Source organism: Rhinichthys klamathensis, unplaced genomic scaffold, assembly GCF_029890125.1.
Source record: "Rhinichthys klamathensis goyatoka isolate OS25496 unplaced genomic scaffold, OSU_Roscu_1.1 h1tg000090l_1, whole genome shotgun sequence".
Classification (NCBI taxonomy): Eukaryota; Metazoa; Chordata; class Actinopteri; order Cypriniformes; family Leuciscidae; genus Rhinichthys; species Rhinichthys klamathensis.
This window is the reverse complement of record NW_026606629.1, coordinates 6696633-6710742: the sequence shown is the minus strand read 5'-3', so window position 1 is coordinate 6710742 and position 14110 is coordinate 6696633. Positions and strand designations below refer to the sequence as shown.

At 37.5% G+C, this 14110-nt stretch overlaps 1 protein-coding gene across 1 annotated transcript in view; it reads left to right on the top strand.

The window, feature by feature from the left end:
- dnah7 (dynein, axonemal, heavy chain 7) overlaps window positions 1–14110 on the top strand; it is an 88970-nt gene that overhangs the window by 63346 nt on the left and 11514 nt on the right. The window contains exons 42-54 of the mRNA XM_056251771.1: window positions 1–230; window positions 385–715; window positions 2591–2937; window positions 3328–3508; window positions 5098–5283; window positions 6575–6738; window positions 7367–7521; window positions 8297–8487; window positions 10630–10763; window positions 10994–11329; window positions 12909–13035; window positions 13634–13828; window positions 13957–14049. Of these exons, the coding sequence (XP_056107746.1) occupies window positions 1–230; window positions 385–715; window positions 2591–2937; window positions 3328–3508; window positions 5098–5283; window positions 6575–6738; window positions 7367–7521; window positions 8297–8487; window positions 10630–10763; window positions 10994–11329; window positions 12909–13035; window positions 13634–13828; window positions 13957–14049 (2670 nt within the window). The remainder of the gene's footprint in view (window positions 231–384; window positions 716–2590; window positions 2938–3327; window positions 3509–5097; window positions 5284–6574; window positions 6739–7366; window positions 7522–8296; window positions 8488–10629; window positions 10764–10993; window positions 11330–12908; window positions 13036–13633; window positions 13829–13956; window positions 14050–14110) is intronic.

The following is a 14110-nucleotide window of genomic DNA, read 5'->3' as shown; positions in this document are numbered from 1 at the left end:
AGCTGGCCAGCAGATGCGCTGCAGGCTGTGGCGTCTCGTTTCCTGGAAGACGTTGAAATGACGGACACTACTCGTGAAGGCTGTATTAGCATGTGCAAGAGCTTCCACACATCCACCATAAATCTCTCTGCAAGTTTTCTTTCGGAGCTGCAACGCTACAACTATGTCACACCAACTTCCTATTTGGAGCTCATATCTATGTTTAAGCACTTACTCCAGCGCAAAAGATCGTAAGTCATTCTGGTCTGAGAGGCTTTACATTAGAATCATTGACTGATTAGGTTTTAATAATTAGGTTGTGTCACATTTTGGCATGCAAATTCTTTGTAGGATAAGCATTATTTATGGCACTGATGATGATATTGATGGTATCTGTTGTTACAGTGAGGTCATGAAGCTGAAGAGTCGTTATGAGGTTGGTCTCCAGAAGCTGGAATCGGCCGCCACTCAGGTGTCCACAATGCAGGTAGAGCTGGAGGCCCTTCAGCCTCAGCTGCGTGTGGCCAGTAAAGAGGTGGAAGAGATGATGGTGGTCATTGAGCGAGAGTCTGTGGAGGTATCCAAGACAGAGAAAGTGGTCCGTGTGGATGAAGCAGAGGCTAATGAGCAGGCGATGGCTGCCAAGGCTATTAAAGATGAATGTGATGCTGATCTGGCGGTTGCTGTGCCCATTCTGGAATCCGCATTGGCTGCTTTGAACACACTCACACAGCAGGTTGGAGGAAAACTATAATTTATATAATTATTCTTACTTTATGTTGCATACAAATTGCATACTAGTGCATGTTTGCATAGAAAAACCATGGAAAAGTAACTCAGTGGAATGGAAAAGCACGTTCTGTGTGAACTGACCCAGCTTTCCAGATGAAGCGTTCTTTAACAGACTTGAATATGTAGGTGTGCTGTAGTTGTACAATCAGTATTGTATAAAGCGCCAAATAAATAGTTGACTTGACTTTTGCAGAACGTGCCATGCTTGCTCTATTCTCGCATTTACACGGCTTTGACCAGCGAATGTCGCTAACGTGTCACTTTACAGTTTCTCTATTATTACAAGAAAGTTTCTCATTATTATGAAAAACTTAGTCATTATTACGAGAAAATCAGTCCCTAGTGAAAAATAAATATACTAAAATGTATTTGAAATACATTTATTTTATGCTAAGTATACTACAAATACATTTACATATTTATGTACTTAATATAAATACCCTGCAATTGTACTTTTAGTATACTAAATTGGTATACTTAAAGTCTGCTAAATTTGCGCTTAATGCACTTTAGTTATCCGGAAATAGTGCTGAAGTTCAACTAAAGCTATACTTAAGTATGTATTTGACTGTGCTAATGTGGAACTATTGCAAGTAAACTTTATGTACACTTTACATTTCTTGCATTTAAAGACTGATATTATACAGTGATCATACTATCCTTACTAATAGTGATATTAAACACATTTTAAGGCTTAATATTAAGAAATATGCATTGTGCAATAAAGAAGTACTCCAAATAAAGTTTAATTATATTTATATCAGTAAGTCTCAAGCGATATGTCAGTAAATATGTTAATGGATTTGTAGTATACTTAGTATGAAACAAATGTATTTTAAATACATTTGGGTGTAATTTTTTTCACAAGGGGTCATTATTATGAGAAAGGTTCTCATTATTACGAGATTTTTTCCCCTGAATATTATAACATATTTACTCATTATATGAGTATCATCACCCAAAACATTATCCATATAAAACCTTCATATACAGCATTATGAAATCATTCACTTACGGGTTGTGATGCTGTCAGATCCAATACTGTTGGCTACTTCATCTTTCAACAACATTCTTTTCTAACTCTCCATTACACTGTGCTTCGCTGACGAAATAAAATGCTCCAAACAAACATAATAATCCTTCAACAAGATCCAGGACGGCATTAAAATAAACCATCCACTTGTTTCCGACGCTGGGATCCTTCTAAAGTCTGTACAGAAATGCAAACGAGCTGTTTAAACTAGACGCGTCAAAGCAAACGCTCTTTCACTCTTCCATTGTCGTGTTGACTGACTCAAGTGCGTGGAGTATGTCAGAAACTGAACACGCATCTGTTTACTGTATCCAATGTAGACAACATCAGTGATTATACTGGGTTCTTTTATTTATTTATGTATATATATATATTTTTATTTTTTTTGCTTTTGACGCGACGCTCACATCTAGTGTAGGCAAATGTGAGCCATTAAGTCAAGCGACTTAATGCCAGTGGGCGGGGCCTATGGTGCGATGATGTGTAACTATTCGTCGATGTCTTGCTCTGGAGGCAGTCATATGCAAATGTATTTGCCCGTGTGACGTCACAAGTCACCCAATATCAGAACAAGCTGTTTTGATTAAAAATAAATGCTTTGTTTATGATGAGGAGGACGTTTTAAGCTATGAAACTTGCAGGATGTTTTGATAGTACAAAGATCTCTTATATGTCAAAAGATCAAGGCAAATTTGATTTCTCATGTCATGACTCCTGTAATATGTACTTTTTAAACTATTGCATAACATCGATTTTCAATTCATCAATCTGTACCACCCTCTGTAGGATATAACTGTGGTTAAAGCCATGAAGAATCCCCCAGCTGGTGTCAAGGTGGTGATGGAAGCCATCTGCATCCTGAAAGGCATAAAACCAGACCGTGTCCCAGACCCCTCAGGCTCCGGCAAGAAGGTGGAGGACTACTGGGGCCCAGCGAAGAAACTGCTAGGAGATATGAAGTTTCTCCAGAGCCTTCACGAGTACAATAAAGACAATATTCCAGTCAACTATATGAGCGTCATCCGCAACAAATACATCACCAACCCAGACTTTGTTCCGGAGAAGATCCGCACGGCCTCCGCTGCTGCAGAGGGGCTCTGTAAATGGGTTTGTGCCATGGACTCCTATGATAAGTGAGTTATTATAGCTAAACTAAAGGTCCGGTCACATAAGCCAAATTTTCCAGTCAATAAATGTCCATTGTTTATTGTCAATAGTGTAGTAATGCATTTGGGATACAATGAGTCAAACAATGCAGCTTTCTGTTCATCAATGCAGATAATTAGCTACAAACATGTTGCAAAATATTATAAAAAATTCCTGATCACAAGGATTCCTATTGAAATAATTGAATTACATCATCAAAACATTTGCTAAACAATTGTAAATGTGACCAGACCTTAATTCATAATTCAAGACATGAACAATAAACTGGATTTTATATGGGTCTCCAAGAAAATTTTATTTTAGAAAATGTCAAAAATATTTTTTGTTAAGAAACTTTTTTCTTTTCCTTTTCACAGAGTAGCAAAGGTAGTGGCCCCAAAGAAAGAGAAGTTGCAACATGCAGAAGAGAAGCTTAAGGTGGCAATGGAGAGCCTCCAAAAGAAACAGGCTGCTTTGAAGGAGGTCCAGGACAAACTGGCCAAACTACAGGAGACCCTGGAAGCCAATAAGAACAAAAAGGCTGACCTTGAGAATCAGGTAGGCAGAGGACAGTAGTCACAAAAAAGAAGCTACACAAGGTTCTCACAATCAACAAATGGTTCGCTACTGTTCCTGAACCTTTGTGTATTACACAATGTTCAACTATTCTTCTGAGATTCTTTGTAACCTCTCCTCCAGTGCAGCCCAACCCTGTTGAAAATGTCTGCTCTTTGCAGGAAGTTTGTTTATTTAGGAATTTAGTGTGTTCTTACATCAAGAGGAGGTGAGGGAATGTTTTCCTTTTCTTCTTTGTTTACTTTCCTTCAGATCATTTTTATGTTCGAACTTTGAAGTTGTATGAGTGAAGCCTTTGTTTCTAAACCCACACAAAAACCCACAGGGGCGCACGCACACACACACACACACACACACACGCACATGTACTGTTCTCATTTGTCTGTGGAGACTGCCTGTCAGTTTAGCGCGTTTGGGTAAACCAAGCATCACCAAGGCCCTGCTGCCGTTTTCTGCCCTATTTCACTTCCTTTTATGTTCCTTCTTCTTCCCCCCGCCCTTCTCTCCATGTTTGTAATTCAGGTTGTCTGTTTTCCCTATTGGAGGGTAGAAATTGTTTATGCCATGCTCTCTCAAGCATGGCCAGAATCAAGGCACTTGAATGCACTGAGGAAAACCTGTTATGGTGTTCCTGAAGCTCCACTGGAACAGCCTCTTTTAAACTGTTTTCTCACTTTGGGATATGAGTTGGAAAGAACAGGAATTATGGAGGAATTCATCTCAAAGACAATAAAGTGCCATGATGCCTGATGCACCAATGTCACATAGAATTAGTGAAGTATCATCACAGGAAGCGAGTAAGATGTTTGGATTGCTGTCAGCTTCGTGCCCTAGCGCTGAGCTTCTATCTCTCTGCAGTAGCTGTGCAAGCTCACTCTCTCATTTCAAACAAAGATGATGTTTCTCTAGTGCCAAACTGGGGTTTCAATGATCCATTTATCTGTGATGATGAAAGAGGACCTGCACTAGTGGATCAGACATTCTATTAGAGGCTTTATTTGGAAGGATGTTTGTGTAGTAAACATTCATTTCTGGTCACAAATTTTTATATAAATGCAGTCATATCTGATCTGCCTTTTCTAAACCGTGCGAGTAGCTGATTCTCTTTGAATACAGATGACAGCCACTGTTAGCATGCTGTATCTTTGATGCCAACACCTGTTTCTGTCTGTTTTTAAATGGTGACTGGCCGTTAGAACTGGCCTTTAGTTGTTATGGTACATATCAGGGAAGAAGTGTGTTATAATATTGTTAAAAACTGTTGTGCTGCTTGATATTTCTGTGGAAATTGTGACCTTTTTGTCAGGATTCTTTGATGAATAGAAAGTTCAAAATAACCTCATTTATTTCAAATAGAAATCTTCTGTAACATTATAAATGTATTTACTGTCACTGTCACATTTGATCAGTTGACTGTGTCCCTGCTTAAAAAAAACGTATTAATGTCTTTAAAAAAAAATCTGACCCCAAACTTTTGAACAGTAGTGTTTGTCTGTGTAACTGTCTGTACATCTCCCCTCTCCTATGCATCCTTTTAGTCTCCTTATTTTCCTTTTGTTCTTTTTCTGTAGGTGGAGTTGTGCAGTAAAAAGCTAGAGCGTGCGGAGCAGCTCATTGGTGGGTTAGGGGGCGAGAAGACCCGCTGGAGTGAGACTGCCTGTAACTTAGGCGAACTCTACAACAACCTCACTGGAGACATTCTCATCTCTGCTGCTATAGTGGCCTACCTGGGTGCCTTTACCTCCAGTTTTAGACAGGTGTGCCAACACACAAAACAATCCATTTCTCTTATAAAAATAAATAAAATATCAATATCAACATAAGCTAAAATCCTTTTACTTATGTTGCTAATCCACTTTTATCAACTTTGTAAATGCATCCATAAGTACGCAAGCACACATAATTAAAATCTTCAAGCACAAGGACTTAAGATGCAGTCACATTTACCGTTGTCGTGCAAATTTTTATGGGGGAAATCCAGTCATTTTAGACAAAATGTACGCGATCTAGAATTTCGCGTAAAGGCCAAAGATTTTGCAACAGGTTCAAGTTGGTCATTCAGATTTGCCACATTGATCAACCGAAAGCTGCTTAGGTGAAAGTGACTCTGTGAGCTGTGCTTCATACTGTACATCGATACACTATTGACAGAAGACATTTTTGCTAATGTGACCACACCTTTACTCCCTTATTTGTAAGATTGCACAATTTAACGAAATATTTTCATTTACTGTTAGTGAGAAATTACCTAGCTAACACTGATTTCATAGTAACAATTTGAATATAATGTTTTGTTGTCCAAAGTAAAATCCTAGCAATATTTTACAGCGCAGGAGAGTCTATTAAACATTGAAAGACATCTGGGACAGGGTTTGTCTGGCTGAAATGTATTTGTCTTGTTTAGTTTTCCATTACTTTTCAGTCTATGCACTATAACTTGAGTGAAATTCATATTCATTTTCAGTACAGTTTATGTGTCTCAGGTGGAGTGTTATTAAAGTGTTTTTGATATCCTTCTATAGACATTATTTGTACACATTTGCCCCTGTCAGCTGGTTACCCTTAACAACAGAGCAGAGTCCATAAAAAATGAATGAATTCAGTGAAAACACTTTGTACAATACCAGGGATTGCTATGGTGAGTTTAAAATAACACTCGGGGAGCAGGGAGTAGTTTAACTTTAATATTTCCCCCTCTGTGAAAGCAATATCTTTTCTCCCAACAGAGGGTTTTTTATATAAGCTTTCGTGCAGGTACATGACACACAGCTTATTACCTTTGTGTGCAGTATGTCTTTATTGGATTTAAACAGAAAACAAAGATATAGAAGCGATAATAGTACAGTCCACAGTACTATTATTAAGTTGAAACTAACAGATAAGGTTGAATCTATGGATCTGTGTTTTCAAATGGGATTAAAACTTCTTACATGTATCAGTAGACTAACCAGTCGTCAGTGGATGTTTCTGGATTAAATTGTCTAAAGCAGCTGTAATCATGTTGTCTTTCTTGAACTGTGTGTGTGTTTCTGTGTCTGATCTCTACAGCGAGCTACAGAGGAGTGGATTGACACATGTAAGACAAGAGGAATTCCTTGCTCCAAAAACATGTCACTGATGAACTCCTTGGGTGAGCCGGTAAAAATCCGTAGCTGGACCATTGCTGGCCTCCCTTCAGACAGCTTCTCCGTTGACAACGGAATCATCATCTCGTGAGTTTTTTTTTGCCAATATATGTTACTTTAAATTTGACCATTTTATAGTGCCATTTGTATTAGATATGATATCAGACTTATTTTAGGATGTTTCAGGTTTAGGAAACCAAACCATTTTCATATTTTATGAGATTCCTTCCAGCAGTATATAAATACAGCTTTGATGAAGCGCAACAACAAAATTCAGTCAGTCACTGTAAACATATTTAATCTATTTCACACTTCACACTGGATTGCACATATTTAATTTAAAATGAAAGATAGTACATACTAGATGTGCAGGAGATATAGATTTTCATTCTGTAGCAATACAACAGTTTGGACAAAAATGTGCATGGATGTACTGTATTGCTGTAACGGATCAATACAGAAAATACAACTTTTAGACACATGGTAAATACTACTATTTAACTGTAGTAAGTGACCTTTGCATGACTTGTTATTGAGTTGAGGAATAATACAACAAAAGCAGAATTTTTTTGTTGAAACATTTTGTGATAATATTCTTAAATATGTGACCAGGAAGTTATTAGAAAACTGTCAATTTTGGATAAGATGGAGATGATTTGTCATGGACAGGAAACTCTTGTTTGTGGAGTATTAGTGAGATGTTTGTTCTTTGCAGTAATGCCAGGAGGTGGCCACTGATGATTGATCCTCAGGGCCAGGCCAACAAGTGGCTGAAGAACATGGAGAAATCCAACAGTCTCCATGTCATCAAGCTCAGTGATGGCGACTTTGTGCGCACACTAGAAAACTGCATCCAGTTTGGCACTCCAGGTGAGAGGTGACAGCTTTTAAACACGAGGACAACAGAATTCAGAAAATGAATTTAAAGCTTAATTTTATAATACTCATATCACTGCTTGGAGTGGTCATTATCATTTTTTACCAAATTTAAGAGTATTCGTTTTGGTCTTATCAAATGCAAAATCAAAGATATAAACAACAACAAAAAATAATAATAAAATAAACTGTTCTCACAGGTGCAATACCAGTATTTCTCCCCAGGGGTCCCCCTCCACCATGAAAAACAAGCACACATCACCGTTAGATCCAAACCAGTGCATGTTACCTGTTGATAAATGTACTCATTCTCTCTCTTTCCCTGGAGCAGCATAGTTGTGTCTTGTACATAACGCATAAAGCCTGAAAGCACAAATTCCATCTAATTTTACACTCTTGAATGCAAAGGAGACCCAGGGGTGGACCCAAACCGCAACACGAGATACGCAAATGAGCCAAGTAATCTGGCCTTAGGTGCCTCTGTCTTCCATCCTCAGCTCCTCCTCATCGGTGTTGCTCTGGGATGAAAGGCAGCTGCGTAGGCAGGCCGGTGCTTAGCTGTCTTGTGTGGATTGTTTTTTTGTTACCGTTCCCCTCTAGAATTTGCATTGAGTTTATTTATTAATTTCTTTTCTTTCTTTCTTTTCCTGTTGCATTCCTTCAATTCCCACTTCTACCTATTTTTCTTGTGAGTAGATCAAATAAATGCTCCTGCAGATTTTGTTTTGTTTTAGCTTAACTGTAATCATTCATCCATGGTGTATTGTAGTATTGCTGGAGAATGTTGGGGAAGAACTGGACCCCATACTTGAGCCCCTGCTGCTGAAACAGACTTTTAAACAGGGTGGCAGTGTCTGCATCCGGCTGGGCGACTCCACTATTGAATATGCTCCAGATTTCCGGTTTTACATAACAACAAAGCTACGAAACCCACATTATCTACCTGAGATCTCAGTCAAGGTGAGTCTTCTTTACATGTAAAGTCACACACGAATGCGCACAGGCATACACACAAACTAATGTCTGCTTCTAAACAAGGTTGTGTAAACCTTGTCATCTAAAGACTGTCTCTTATGCTCACCAAGGCAGCATTTATTTGATCAAAAATACTGTAAAAACAGGAATATTGTGAATTATTATTATTATTATTATTACAAATTAAAATAACAGTGTTTTATTTTAATATATTTTATTCTTGTGATGGCAAAGCTGAATTTTTAGCAGCCATTACTCCAGGCTTTAGTGTCACATGATACTTCAGAAATCATTTTAATAGAGTGGTGCAGGGATGAAGTCAAAACCCAGAAGTCTAATTCGCCACTTCACTTGTTCCCTCAAGATGTTCCTACGGGGTTTTATAATAGGGTTTTTATATTTATGAGTAAAACAAGGTCTGTGGTAAACATAACTTGACGATACTTGAACGTTTTGCTCTACAACATAAATTACCACACACCCATATCAAAAACTTGAAGTTTATTTTAACAAACATATGTTTGAAATAAGTAACTAGTAACATTTGGGCAGTGAAAGTGTGCGCAGTTCACGTTGTAGAGCAAAGTATCAAGTTATGTTTACCCCAGACCTTATTTCACAAAACAAAACAAAAAAACATTATAAAACCCCATAGGAAAATCTCGAGGGAACCAGTGGCGTATTAGTCTTCCGGGTTTTGATGTCATCCATGCACCACTCTGCTGCTTTGGTGCTCAAAACATGTCCTATTATTATTATTATTATTATTATCACTGTTAAAAACAGTTGTGCCTCTTAATAGTTTTTGTGGAAATATATACATTATACATTTTTTAGGATTCTTTAATGTATAGAAATACTAGCATTTATTTGAAATGGGAATCTTTTGACATTACAGATGGCATTTATAAATGTCATTATAAATTCATTCATTCTTTCTGAATAAAAGTATTAATTCCTTTCAAAAATAAATCTTCCTGACCCCAAACTTTTGAAGTGTAGTGTACACTGATTTTTAATACACATTAAATGACTTCTCTTGTCCTTGAATGAATCTTTTGTTTCTGTATGGTTTTGAAACACACTGATGTTTTGGTCTGTGATGGGGACTGAGTCAGTGTCATTAAGTGTACAGTCTTTGAAAGCATCAAAGTTAAAAATGAAGATCTTTTAAAATTGTATTTAGTGAATTTTTCTCCCCTGAGAAGTGTTTTAATAACATGGTTGTTAGTCTCATTCAAAGGAGCTATGAGCCTTGCCGTCTTCTACATAAAATCTTCTTGGTTTAAATTTGCTTTAATTATGCAGTTAACTGCAACCGGAAACTGATAAATAATTAAACCATTGGCCAGTTGAGAGTTTTTTTCATGACACTTAAAACAAACATCTAGTTATGTTTTTGGAACATAACTTATTCTACCTTTTCTGCCATAAAATCATAAATATGCGCATAGAAAACAAGTTTTACTGTTAAACTTTGTCTTAAAGTGTTACAGACAGTCTTCATGACCATTGTTTAAAATTAAATTAAAAGGCCAGGTGTGTCATTTCTGTGCCACTAGGGCCTAAAGGATTTGCAAAGTATTCTGAACAATCATCTGCCCTAAACTCATTGGTTGAGTCAGTTTTACTGTGTCAGGCTGGTCTGCATACTTGAACAAAATTTTTAACTTTTAAAAAAATACCTGCTTGAAATACTTGGACTCTGGACTTGATTTCTTAACAACCGCCTAGACTCCTTAATGAGTCTGAGATATCATTTCAATTTAGGATGATGTAGGAGCATGTGGTGTTCACAACAGGATAAAACAAATGATATTGTTGAGGAACATCAGGATTACAATTCTTCATTACAAAATGTGTTCCACCAAAGACTCACATGTATCACAGCCGGTAATTAAAGAAATATTAGGTCTGATAATAGCAAGCAAGCAGTCACAAAACCTTGGAGGATATACATTTCTAGAAAAGTTAGTTTTGTGATCGGTTACACCAAATCCATAAAGCGAATCTGTGGCCATCTGAGGCTCTTGTAAAAAATAAACACACGGATCTGGTCTCATTAAAAATAGGATTTTAAGAACAGCTGCCCCCAGCACTGTCAGTGTTTTCTCCTGTTCTGTTCAGGTGACCCTGCTGAACTTCATGATCACCCCAGAGGGGATGCAAGACCAGCTGCTGGGCATTGTGGTGGCCAGAGAGAGACCTGACCTTGAGGAGGAGAAACAAGCCCTCATCGTACAGGGGGCTGAGAACAAGAGGTATCACCCAGAAACACAATTAACCTGACAGTTTAGTCCAATGGCTTCCTTACTTCAAATATTGTGTCTAAAAACAAGACAAGTTGAATCCTTGGGTAAATAATGATTTCCTTATGAAGTGAGGGCAAAGAGCAACATGCTCTCTCAGGGCAGTCATGTCAAAAACAAACCAAACAGGTATTGTACATTTGTGTGTTTATCCATGTACTTTCTCTTTCTTTTCTTTGTAGACAGCTGAAAGAAATAGAGGATAAAATCCTAGAAGTGCTCTCTGCCTCCGAGGGGAACATTTTGGAAGATGAGTCTGCTGTTCAGATCCTCTCATCTTCTAAGGTTCTGGCCAATGAGATCTCTGAGAAACAGGCTATTGCTGAGGTTACTGAGCAGAAGATTGATCAGACACGCTTGGGCTACACCGCCATCGCCATCCACTCTGCAATTTTGTTTTTCTCCATCGCTGACCTGGCCAACATCGAGCCCATGTATCAGTACTCTCTAACCTGGTTCATCAACCTCTTCATCATGTCCATTGATAATTCTACAAAAAGTGACCTTCTTGAACAAAGGTGCTATGTCCCTTCGGATGTTATTTTTTAAAGCATGTCTATTACAGTAATTGAATGTGTTTCATCTTAATTATGGCATGCTTTGAAAAGTCAAAGTTGCAGCTATAAGACACTTTGAATATCTAGCACATATAGGTACTAAAAAGGATAGTTCAACTTATTTACTTACCCTCATGTATTTCCAGACCTCTGTCATTTTGAAAAATATTTTTTGCTTTGGTTTGTTTTTTGTCCATTCAGTAAAAGCATGTTCCACAGAAGAAAGAAAGTCATACAGGTTTTGGAATGACAAAAATGATGACAGAACATACATTTTTTACTGAAAACTCCTTTTAAAGTCACCACAGTTTCCTGAGAGAGTATCTCTGACATGGATTCTGTTGTAATATGGACGTGTAGCGTGGGGAAGTTTTTTAAACAAAAGAATATGAAGACATTGTTTCCCTGTATGACTATTTAGCGTCAGCACTGTCTTACTCGGCCAGTATGGCGTTCTGATGTGAGTTTGATATCTGAGAGCTGTGGGAATATTCAGCCTAGGGCAGAAAGAATCCTCTGGTTAAAAGAACACATTGCCAATTCTCTATAGGACAGAGACACCAAAACCAGATCTCTAAAACTTAGCAGCAGGTGTTTATTTAATATTTTTAAAGTGTGTTTATCTAAAGTGACATTTAAAAAGATGTAATGTCTAGTCCAGTGGTTCTCAGCCTGGTCTCCAAGACCCAATTAGACTGTGGTTCTGAAACGTTTTGACTCCAGGGCCCCCCATTTTCCACAATAATATTCGAAGGACCCATGACTTTTCCAGTGTTTTTTTTTTTTTTTTTTGTGATTTACTAAATAGGAGACTGAATTTAAAAATAAAATTTCAGAACTTGGCATAACCAGAAAAATATATATTCATTACAAAAATGACCATTACAAGTCTTTCTTACTTTAGGTGACTTTTTCAGGTCTAGACATCACACTTTTTTAAAATGAGGCTTTCTTATATATAAATTCTGGTTCTTCAAAGAGGAAATACAGTTGAGGGGTGAATTAAAATATCTTATTAAAATATAAATGAGAAATATTCATATCTTATAATAACATAATCTTGATTAAAATGTATAAAAAAAACACTGAAAATATAATTTTTAGATTGTTTATTATTATTTTAGATTGTTTATTTTTATTATTATTTTTGTTATTGTTATTGTTGTTGTTATTATTATTACCAAAGATGCATATCAGCTCAGATTAGAGGGTAATGATTTGGACAAAGTCCAAAAAAAGGTTGAGAACCACTGGTCTAGTCATTGAACACAAATATGATGATCATTAATGTTAAAGCTATAAGGATATTGAAAAATTCCAATGATGATGAAAACGAGAAGAAAACTTTTATAGCAAACATACAAATATAACTAAATGTAGTCCTAAAAACAAGTGTGGTCTAGTAACATTTCAGAGGTTTGTGTATTATGTTTAATGTACATCACATCACTCGTACACTTTTTTTTTTTTTCTCTAACCCGTTTTCAAAATGCTTCTTGTTGAACTGATTTCTGCCACAATGCTTTCTCTGTGTATTTAGACTCCAAATTCTGAAGGACCATTTTACGTACTCGCTTTACGTCAACGTATGTCGCTCTCTGTTTGAGAAGGACAAACTACTCTTCTCCTTCTGCCTCAATGTCAATCTGCTCAAACACAACAAGCTCGTGAGTAACTGCCTCCACTTGCACACCGCTGTGATTTATTTAATCAATAAACTTGGGAAAGACAGTGCTTTATCTGATAAATAATAGTAAGAATGAAGAGGTTACCCTCACACAAGTCATCTTTAGGTTAATGACTTGCATGCATCAGTCTGATGATGTTTATATCATGACTTTTTAAATGGTCCTGCAACATTCGTACAAATAAACACTAGTTTAACCGATTTAATTGAATTTTAAGTGATTTATGATCCATGTTTGTCACACTGGCTCTCCATGCCTGAGCTGTTACTCAAGTTGCAACTGTCTATCATCCATTTATTGTACTGTTTGTAGTTTTGTCAGCTCCTGAATAATGTGGTGTGGGGGTGATGCACCAGTACATTTATTTTCATAGACTGCTGCTTTTCTGTCGGTGACTTTAAGACTCATTCGCTGTAGCTCTGTTCTTTTGAGTTGGATGTTTAATCAAGCACAGCTGCTGAAAAACAAATCGTGTCTAAACTCAGTGAAGGAGAATTTTCATTGCAGATATAACTGAATGAGGTAATGCATGCATGGACAACTTTCCCCTACCACCTTCTGTTTACTTCTCTTTCAGGTGGATGACAATGAATGGCGTTTTCTCCTGACAGGTGGTGTGGGTCTGGATAACCCTCATTCGAACCCCTGCACCTGGTTGCCTAAAACAGCCTGGGATGAGATCTGTCGATTGGATGAGATGGAGTGCTTTAAAGGCCTGCGGAAAGACTTGGCTCGACTCCGGGACGGCTGGAAAGAGGTTTACGATAGCAAGGTGCCATTGAGATTAAGCACACACCATTTCTTTCCTGCTCAGTGGTATGAAATGGACAGGGGAAGTATGAAAGGAACACCAGATTTTTCATTTTATGGTCTGTGTGTGTGTGTGTGTGTGTTCTGCAGGACCCCCATCTCGCTGCATTCCCTTCGGAGTGGCAGGAGAAACTAGGACATTTCCAAAGGATGTTGGTCATAAGATGCTTACGGCCAGACAAGGTAAGGCTTTTTTATATAGGCGTTTATTAATATACCTCGGGTTGGATTGTAAGAAAATGTA